Consider the following 11,045-nt stretch of genomic DNA (forward strand, 5'->3'; position numbering starts at 1 on the left):
TATAATCTGAAGTTTCAGGCGAGATGCAGTGGAAACGTGACAAAATGAAGAAGCAGGAGCAATTTCCACAATTTAAAATTTATTGGTACCACCGGTTTCACTTTACAGCATCATCAGGTACCTGATTGTTAAAAAATTGTGGAAATTGCTCCTGCTTCTTCATTATCTTTAAGCTTGGTCCAAATACTTTGGCTAGTACACTATGATAAGGCAGATTCCAGCAGTAATATCAAGCTTTTCCAAGAAACTCAATTCAGCACCCTACGTGTTCTTAGTGCTTTCTAATTCTAGTATCCGTGGCTTTCTCAAATAGGTTAATGATCCCATTTCAGTTTGGCTTCATGGTATGGTTGCATTGGAAAATTTTTAAAATTACATGAATAATCAACACACTGCAATCAAATTTACTACAGGGAAGGAAAAATATAGCCATCTTCCTTTCATAGGATTTCCCATTCCTTAAGCCCCCTTTCTTAATCTGTAAAGGAGAGATAGAACCAAAGGATATAGGATTTACTATAACCCTGTAACTGGCAGGGCCACCACAAAAAGTCGCACCCAGTATTATCTAGTACTGTGCGTACGCTTTTGAATGAAAAGTAAGTAGTACATAAACCAAAATGTTAGCATAAATTAAGACATTCACCTTTTCAAAAGAGCAAAATCAATACTTTCGTCATAAGGCTGATTTTAAAATTAAATTGAAGGTAATTAAGTGTCACAAATTACAAGTTTCTTTACAATTCGTGACAATAAGCAAATAAAATAAGATTTTCCAATAATATAATTATGCCAATTTAGATATACAACCATTACAATAATCCAAGTTCATCAGATATTTTCGTTTCAATAAATAACTCGTCAGAGCCTGAACAAAGGTTTAGAATAATTAATATAATTACCTTTATATTCAGCTTTTTTTTGCGAAAATACAAAAATACTCAAAATGTCAAACATTTGGCATCAAACCCTTACAATAGGTACCATTTGTGCAAGTGCTATGTGTTTCTAAAGTATAAAAATGAAGGAACTGATTAGGCACACAAGGAAACATTCATCCCTTACTTTGAATTAAAATAAATATAGTTCCTTGTTTTTGAGTGCCTTTTTTTATGGCCCATGTAAGTCTTGAAAGCCCAATTCACCCCTAGTTGATATTTACTCAAAATTATTTCATTCATATTTACGGATCACATGATAAGAGACCATTAGTCATAGAAATCACATAGCTTGGTGGCAATGATCATCAAAGAACTCGAGGCCATGGGGAGAACCTGAAGTGAAATGCAGAAGAATGGGTCACCCAAAAAGACTTCTGGAAGGCACTCCCATTCTCTCCTAGACATTAACCTCCAAATATAGTTCCATAATATTTGCACACCTATACAGTATCACATCAGCTTCTGTTTTAGGTAGTCACAAGGCCAATATTCTTGTAACTATAAACGTGATAAGTAAATTAACATAACCATCCCTGAAATTCACACTGTAAAAACAGTTTTTACAAATCTTTTAACTCGCTTTGTACAAAAAAGGAATTGAGTTTTCTGAAACACACAATGGTATTACTCAAAGCCACCCTCACGGCTGGCTACGATGGAGCGATACACATTCACGATGTACCAAATGCAAAAAAAAACAACGAGTATATCATCAATGAATCCAAGAATTCCATACACAGCTTCTGGCAGAGCATCAACAGGAGAGAAGACATAAACAGTTCCACAAAGGAGGAGCAACACAATCCTTAAACGGAAAAGAAGCATTGGTCGCTCACTGAACAGTTCGTTGAACAACCGCCGAATGAGAACAGGCCAGTCCAAAACATTCTGCAGTAACTGTAGGGAAAAATGAATACAGTTTAAGGACATATTTCAGCTCAATGGTTCATTAACAATGACATAGGACTATCATAGTGGCTAGCGAGGACATATAGGGTGCATTCATCCAGGCTACAGCTGTGCTAGCAGACAGCGCTACTAGGAATTGAACACTCCGCAAAGTTGTTCCCTACCTACATTAGATGCCATTTTCAACAGCCAAATTTTCCCATGCTTGAGGACTTAGCGGTGATTGGTTGCTGTAGCGTGTTTACTGCAGACGAGGTTATTTGAATGAGATAATCTATGAGGTTGCTGTTATTTGAAAAGTAAATTGCATATTTTTTACAAATAATGGCGGAAGAGGCTCGATGTGATAACTTTTGAATTTTCACATAATGAAAAGACCTACCATTCTAAAATATCGTCTGCATTGCTTCAGTAGATGGAATACGGCAATAAATTTTTACTGCTTGCTCTACCATTTCACAGTGAAGCTCTCAGATGGACCAGGTTATATTTATTACTAATCTTGAATTATATTTTTTAACCTATTTAATTTTACTCATTTAGATGACACGCTCAGAAACAGCGTATTAATGTAAATAATACATGCATCTTTGGATGGCGAGAAAGAAAGAAATGAAAAAAAAACATGCATGAAACAGTAGCCAACATTTCAGCAGTAGATTCAGCATTCAAATAGGATGATAACATCACAAAACTATGAGTTATTATCAGATTACAGCAAGGAAGCCAAATAATTTCTGGATTCAAAAATGAAAAAAATTCCTATCCGGCAAAATATTTTGAAGCAGTTCCTTTGGCCACAAAACCACTCCTAAAGCCTGTAATCGAAAATTCAGAAACTGAAATGTTTATTATAAATCTGTGAAGGACTATGTGAACAAAACAGGACATGTAAGAGTCAGCAGGCAATACTTGGCATGAAATTTTTTACCCAGATACTACAATCCACCCACAATACCTTACTTCCTCTCTCCCTTCCAACTATCCTTCCGTTCAGCCTTCAGATAAATCTAAAAACAGTTCTCCACCGTCAATTACATCCACTTCGAGTGAATTTACCAATCCTGTAAACAATACATAGTCAGAATAGTGAGTAGCACGAGGGACGTTATTGGTGGTAGTCTTAAACGTCAAAAAATAACAGAAATAACAAACTTCACAAAATGATTCCTTGACTTACAGGAGAAAATTGCTAGTGAACTTGGTAATTTGAACAAAACTTATAAAGAGAGTGCTAGCCTGCAGGAAGAAAGAAACAATCAGCTGAAAGAATTATTAGAGGAGTTTGAAAAGAGCAAAGAGAATCGCTGAAAAATATTTCACTATACATTTAGGCAAGTTGACGAACTACATTAAATTCATGGATTAGAGCTGTGAAAAGAGTTCGACATGGTAAAATGAAATGATTGGGTGAAAAAATCCGAAAATCCCCTGTTTCCCCCACCTGGAGAACCTCAGTGCCGTGGGATAGTAACTACGTTGCACAATTCTGGAAATCCCTACCCCCTCCATCCATCAGCCCTCGGCCCCTCCTCCGACGCTTTCCTCCTCTCAGAAATCAAACAAAAGGCCCCAGCTCGCGCAGGGTTTGTATTACGAAGACAATAAATCAAAAACTTTCAAAAGAAAACATTGAGTTACAGGAGAATTATAGAATCGTGTTTCACCCTTCCCTCTTTCTCCTCCACTAACCTTTTTCTGCCAACCTGCTTCAAAGTTTCCCATTTCTGGAGGTCAACTGCTGCATAAGTCAACTATTAGCCCAAAAGCTGTCTAACAATGACTTTCGGCAATTGATATTACAACTTTATTGGATTGAAATATTAGTAATGTGCACATAATTTAAAAAAAGAATAAGACCAAACATGATGTATTTCTGACTTAATTTAAGCATTTTACGCAAGGAAATGAATATCAAAATACAACGGAGACTTAGCATTCTGGCGAAACTCAATATCCTCTCGAAAGTTGATGAGGTATATTTTTCGGAAAACATATATCAAGTTACAATTTATGAGTTATGCTATAAATCTCTATTGTCACAGTCACAAACGAAGGGATATTTTCTCAGGATATTTGGTTTCTCCCTGCTAGCAATTCAAATTCATCCGCGAGAAGTACCAAAGATGGACTGAAAATAATTGAAGAAGAAGGAAATCCAGTGGAAAAGCGCGTGTATTTTGAAAAATGCCTCGGATTGTCCACTAGCACTTGACAGTAGGAGTGGGTGTAAAGTGGGCTACCTGTTGAAAATAAGAAGTTGGATGAAGCTGAGTATCAGATGGGCATGCTGCTGAAATGGCGTTTGGTAGATAAGAATGTATACATCAGACAGAAATCCATCGTAGCAGTGTAAATGCCGAGACGGCATGCAATCATTTTTTTGCAAGGTGGTGTGTCCCCTTAGAATATTTGAGAGAGATGTTAGTTGAATCAACTATATGCCTAAATTGTTTTCATAAAATTAAAATATTCCATTAATCAGCTAAATTCCTGTTTGAATCCTTTAAAGGAAATCACAATCACTAGCCAAAATCTTGGATTTCCTGCTGCATAGGCAACCTAATCAAACATTCCCGCATTCATCGTTTTTTTCGTCCATCCCCTTGAAAAACGATAGATCAAGGTTCCACTGTATACTTTTTTTATTTAAACATTCATCAATTGAAATAGAAGAAGAAACGTACATTTAATATGCTTTGCGCAATTCGAGGTATTCGAAATTCGAGATATTTGAGTATTCGGGCAATGATTTAATATTCGAATTCCATATTCGAGAAATCTGCTATTTGATCCATCTCTACTTTTTTCAACTGGTATCACCAATTGTTTTTCCATCCCATTTCCTATTTCATCAATCAGAATCTGAAAATTATGATATACATTGATGAAAAACCCATTCATAAGGGACTACTATTTTCAAATTAGTAAAATTAAAAATTCAAATCCTGAAACTTAATACATAATTAAGTTTGATTGCCAACTAATAGCATCAACTCAATATAAGCTATGTTAACTAAACTCATATTTTTACCCGATTATCATATCATTCATAAGTGAGTTATTCAGACGCAAACCAAATTAAAGTTGCATGCAAAAAAACAGCCTGACTTGAAAAATACCCGGCCACTGGGGAAAGCTCGAAAAAAAATATCCCGTCCTTAATGTGTTAAACTGGTATTACTGGAAAACCTAAGAACTTGTTAAAAATATACATGTGTGGAAATTGTTACGTACTTGCATGGTATTTGTTAACATTCGAAAATGCTCGCAAAAACCTTAAGGTGGATATCAGAAGGTATCTTGTTCCATACTTACCCCTGATACTGTTTTCAAACATGCATGGTATTCTTTCATTCCCTTGGCTACAGCAAGGCGTCCACCTGAACCTAGCTAATACATAAGCACTGCTCGCTTCACTAGCTTGGCCTTAGCCTGACTGAACACACCCATTGAAGCAGATCCACATCAGGGGAAGCTTACTTCACATAGGAATTAAGCTCACACCTTCAAAAGAGATTAGATGACATCCCTAATGACCAATTATTTAACCAATCAACATGAATTCTAAAAATTTATATCAAATACCATCTCATTTTCAGGAGGCATTACTCATCTGGTAATTTGAATACTTGTTTAGTCATTCATGTACTCTTCTGGAAGCTATCTATGTCCCAGGAACTTGCCTGGGTACTCAGGAATTTCTATGAGTACCCCTGAACCTGCCTGGTAAACTCGAGTACCATCTAGGAACTAGATTACCAGTAGTCAAATACATTACTTTCAGAGCTAAACACAAGCTTAGAGGCACAACTAAAGCATGCTGTACATACATTTATCAATACAAAAATGCTACAGCTCAAGTCACAATCACACTAAATATTCTGAAGGCCATTTTACACAGGGTAAATCATTGCGCAATCTGACATATGTACAAAGACGCAATAAAAATTGCCTTGTGTAAAGCCGTGAATTGCTAGAACACATGCAAGAATGCATGGATGCGAGATGGCAACATAGACCCTGCTCTATCTTAGCTTGCATTCTCACAATTTCAACATGTTTCCAGTGCTAACCTGTATTGAAAATATACTCACAGTTCGCGGTGTACCAGCAGCTATACGGTTAAACCTATTAATAAGAATGTTCATTTGAACTCTTTGTAATCCCACTTCAGACTCTGGATCAGCCCTCCTTTCCTCATCAGTGTACGAGTTGAAAAGCAAAGTGAGCTAGAAGAAAATAAAATGCATCACTTTTTATTAAAGAAAAAGTTTTAGATAACTGACTACTATAATCTTCATTAATTTGGATTTTTTTGCAAATTTTAACAATCAAAAAAGATAAAATTGAATTCAAAATTGGACAAAATCTACAAATGTAAGAGGAAATGTTAGAAAATATATACAAAAAAGAACATGCAGTCCAATATAATGGCACAATATGACCAATCATTCCATCCAACTTCAGTCCAATACTTCCGCAGGATAAATATACTGGACCACAGTTTTTGTCTAGAAAATGTTTATTCATTGATTTTTAAAGTAATAATAAAAATCGAACTATTTATGATAAACACAATGCACACTGTTAGAAGTAAGCCATTTAACATGTTCGCTGCAGCGTGACCCACCAGTGGGTTCCAGTCAACCTCCTCTCCGCATGAAGGGAAATTTACTATTTATTTGGTTTATGAAATCTTGGTGGCAATGGTCGCGTTCAGGTGCGTATTGCGGTGAGTCACCGGTGCCTCACCGGTAAGCGGTGTGCGCAACTATCGGCTGAACGGGAAAATCAGCAACCAGTACAAATTCTGGCTGACGTGACTTGTAGCAGACAGACATCCGAAAATGGGCACCAACGATGTAGTGAGAGATTTGGCTCTATTTATCGCCCTCGACGACAATTTCATGCCAAATATGTTAAATATGATTCAGCATGAAGTTTCTGTGAGTTTCTGGGCTATCTTCAATCTGAATGGTCATCCCATTGTAAATATAAACACAAGTTATATTTTCACCAGAAGAAGTCATGGGCGCAGCCATATTGATTCTCAACATGTTACCAATTCGAACCGGAGATGAATCCCGGTGGAAAAAATGGCATCTGATCGGCAACGTGTTGACTCACCGGTGAGCGTTCAGGAGATGATTTCCACCAGTGCCGCAACTGTTGAGTCAACTACCAATGTCAACTATGACCCTGAGGGAAACTTGAATAGCCTTCCACGATGCTTTGTGCCAGAAAAATGAGAGAACTATTTATTATTTTGCAGCTGTTGCCATTAAGCTAAGTGAGAAGTAGGAGACATAAAACTTGGTGCATCACTACTACGTGTGAAATGCAGAAATTCAGACTGTTACACATCGCCACACCCTCAGGTCATTTCAGAATGGAGTTTGAAGATTAAAGTTGAAAATAAAAAAAATAGGATTAGAGCCACCTGAGTGGCAACCTCAGGTGGCTCCATTTGACACAGGCCTCAGTCCCACATTGCAAAGGCCCAGAAGTTAGCAGCGCCGAGTCCCAGCAGTGGGCACATACCACATTCTTGGGGAACTGTACTTGGAAGGCCTCACAACAATGCATGCATGCCTCTAGCATAACCCATAGCTGCAATCTGCCATATCAGTTGCTGCCCCATATTCCGTCACTTCCCCATAAACCACTCCTTTTGACTTGAGGCTGTTGATGTAAGAGGAACCTCGGCGTGACCCACCACTTAGTTACACGGTGTAGAATGAAGTACGCAGTGACCCACCAGTGAGTCCCACAGCAGTTTGAATCTGGGATGGGAGATTCAACTCCACAGCAAACGTGTTAATTTCACCATAAAGGCCTCTTTACAGGATACATTAACAGGTCTGAGTTAATATCTGTTTGCATGAATGATTTTTGTGGACCAGAAGGGAACATGTATGAATGCATGAACCAAATTAGAACAGGTTCTATTCTCTGTTCATGCATTCCCACAAGTTGGGTGGTTACACGGTGCATTTTCTTGTTCATTCACATGTCCACACATTTACACATTAACTTGTACGGGTTAATGTACAGTGTAAACAGGCCTTTATACATCTGCAGGTCTCTTACTGCCGCATAAAATAAACTGTTTAAGTAGTAATGATAGTAGTTATTCTGATCCTAATAGATAATAAAACAACCATATAATGTGTATGACATTACCGGTTGTCTGCAAAGTGGGCACAGCATAGTCTGCACAACAAACTCATCATTTTCTATATACCTCCTCATGCATGGACCTAGAATAAATATTGTAATGGAATTTGTATTTTCTGTGAAGAACTGAGAGACAGCATAGAGAAAACATGTTATAAAGAAATGTGGGAATCTTGTACACCTGAGGTCAGTAACCAGTCGCCAGCATGATGCATTCCAAACCAATATCTTGCAGCCCAAACAACTACATAATAGTTATGAATAACTTTACACTTTCAAAATTGTCTTTCAGTGTTTAGACTGTTATTACTGAAGTCCACCATAAAAATACAATTTCAGCACATGTGGTCCCGCTAATTACAACATACCAGTATGTTCATTCAAGTTATACTATAGAGCCAGAGACATGAAAAGGTAGCCTTCCCCTCTTTTTAACAACAACCAGGACTTAAAAATGCAACAGTAGATTATAATAAGGGTGAGGAATGTTTTAGTGCTAGCCAGCTACCTCAACACATCTAAGAGCGTGGAATATAATTGCATACCATAATATTAATACAATATTGGATTGAGGAAGACTCGATCATTATTAGCTTTCTTATGTTAAATGATATTTTCAATACACCCTCAATTTATCGTAACAGTTTCAAGGTACTGATCATAAAAAATATTTATCATGGTGATCCTTCATTCCTGTGATTCAATATTTGCCTATTACAGTCAGTTTTAAATTCCCAAGCAAATTTCTTTATGCTGTTACTTTGCTTGACGTGCATAGGCTTTCAGCATGCTAGAATGTTATTGTATAAAATATTTTTAGTACTTTTTTATAATCATCTATCTGGTAAAAGGGCTGAAAGCATGATAATAATTTATAATTATCTTAATTACAATACAACAATAACTGAGTAGAGATTATGAAAAACAAAACATAAGTTACCACAAAAAGTATGCCCACAGTTAGTTTCCACTTTGAACGTGTAACCACCCAGGCAAATGGGGCAGACATCAGCATGATAGGCTCGTCGCTGTGCCGATGAATCTGAATAACAAGAATACACCATTAGTACTGTCCAGATAAAGACAAGGAAATAGTACATTAAAAGTAGGTAATCAATCAAGGTTTTACAGAATGCAAAGGGAAAGCATTGAGCATACAATAAAATTCAAATAACACTCGAATATGTAGAGTATACACATTGAAACACACAAAGCTCTGTCTAATCTTCAATAATGAAAAAAATGACCATATACTAACGAAATGACTAATAAGTACGATATTAACATCAACGCCACGAGCATAATTTATCACCGTTTTGGTCTTGCACGTCAGTTGATCGTGGAGGGTCCAACTGCTGCTCTTGAAAAACATTTCTAACCCTTTCCATCAACCTATTAAAATGAAATAAATTCATTAACAATGACTACAAAAAATGTAGAAAATTTCATTCAACGATTTCTTCGAGTGGCATGTCAATATTCGTCAAATTAACAACAAGGATACCATGTAAGCAACAGACAGAAGTATGATTAAACATACTCCGTTGGGAACAACGATAACAAAGACAACACAAATGCTTCTCGTACAAAATCCCTGTTAATAAATTTGGCATGAATAGGTTCCTTTGATACAGGAGGACGGACAATTAGCAAATTTGGTCTCTATGTAATTCATTTTCACTGTAGGAAAGATCGTCTCAAAAGCACAAAAATGAATCAAATACATACCGGTTGTACAAAATCCAAGGCCGTAAATAAAGACATCCAGCCAACACAATCGCAAAAATTATGGTAGTTAAAACCAATACTTCATCGCCAATTCCATATATCAAATTTTCAGTCATTTTAAATATAGAGAAAAACATACTTCATGGGCACAGCTGATAGTAGCTGATAAAGTAATAATGGAGGAGGAAAGTCAGACTTTCGATTTGAACATTTGAATAATAACTATTAATCACTAAAGAGACAAAAATAAATCAACTATCTCCTTGCATTCTTAAAATTTACTCCTTTTTTGCGGTTCGAAAACAACTTCGTAGACAAAAACGAAACGCCATGCGACAGCGGCTAAGTGAAACGGCGCTAACTTTGAGCCTTGGTCTGCCTTGGCAAACAAGGAGAAAATTAAATTGTAAAAGCAGGCATCGCCTCATTTAAGTTAGCATATGCATATCTCAATAATTTAAGCAAAGGCTACTAACTGTGTTATATAAAAGTTTTCCTTAAATTGAGAAAGTATATTTTTGAGCAATTTCAACAAATTTGAACATTTTACGTAAAAATGCAGTATAGACCATAATGAACAAGGATAAGACTGACGGCGTCGTCAAGAAATGAAGAGTAAATCATGTTATTTATGTGAAGTTGTAATATGGATTTGAATAAATTAGGCCATACATACTTTTAACTGTCAGTTTGAGTAGATATATAATTTATTTCATTGGCAATAAAAATAGTATTTCATGGTTGTAGAAATATATTTTTCTTCAATGAATTTACATGGCGAACTCGCTGATGAAATATCGTCATACATTTATCAATTTATTCAGTGTTTGGAGAAACTCTTGCATTGGTCAATTCAAACTAGAAACTAACAAGCCAAACACAACAGCAATCAATCCAGGAAGCATCAGCTAAGGTGAGGTCAATATAAGGCTAGCATCAGTGGCGTAGCCAGGAATTTCATTCGGCGAGGTTCCAATTTCCCCCCCTCGTTTTAAAACGAGGGGGGGAAATTTTTGAATCCAGGGGCCAAAAATGAAGCCAGGGGGAGGTCCTGGGGGTCTGAACCCCCCCCCCCCCAAATATTGAAACAGATTTACTTTGCTTCATAAAAGAAAACAAAATATGTATTGAAAATCCAGAATCTATCAAATATCTCTCTGACAAATTAAGTTTTTTTGATTGTGAAAAGTGTAAAAATTAGTTTAAAACCCTCTACTCAGTGCCCTATTTTTCAAAAATTTTCCCCTGATTTTGAACCCCCCGAACAAAATTCCTAGCTGCCCTACT

General features: G+C 36.6%; 1 protein-coding gene across 1 annotated transcript; it reads right to left on the reverse strand.

The window, feature by feature from the left end:
• Positions 1-766: 766 nt before the first annotated feature.
• On the reverse strand, positions 767-10,062 carry LOC124171374 (E3 ubiquitin-protein ligase RNF170). The gene is made up of 6 exons (XM_046550547.1): positions 9,759-10,062; positions 9,343-9,422; positions 8,971-9,072; positions 8,037-8,113; positions 5,948-6,082; positions 767-1,838 (listed from the first exon to the last, which is right to left on the reverse strand). The coding sequence occupies exons 1-6, from the start codon at positions 9,893-9,895 to the stop codon at positions 1,566-1,568; spliced, it is 804 nt and encodes a 267-aa protein (XP_046406503.1). The 5' UTR covers positions 9,896-10,062; the 3' UTR covers positions 767-1,565.
• Between the last annotated feature and the right edge of the window lie 983 nt (positions 10,063-11,045).

The sequence above is a fragment of the Ischnura elegans genome, chromosome X (genome assembly GCF_921293095.1).
Source record: "Ischnura elegans chromosome X, ioIscEleg1.1, whole genome shotgun sequence".
NCBI classification, from domain to species: Eukaryota; Metazoa; Arthropoda; class Insecta; order Odonata; family Coenagrionidae; genus Ischnura; species Ischnura elegans.

Coding starts and splice junctions, on each gene's coding strand:
- LOC124171374 (XM_046550547.1), bottom strand. CDS start 9,895: ATGTTTTTCTCTATATTTAAAATGACTGAAAATTTGATATATGGAATT. Junction 9,073..9,342: donor TGACGTGCAAGACCAAAACG/GTGATAAATTAT, acceptor CTTGTTATTCAG/ATTCATCGGCACAGCGACGA. Junction 6,083..8,036: donor GCCCACTTTGCAGACAACCG/GTAATGTCATAC, acceptor ATTTTCTTCTAG/CTCACTTTGCTTTTCAACTC.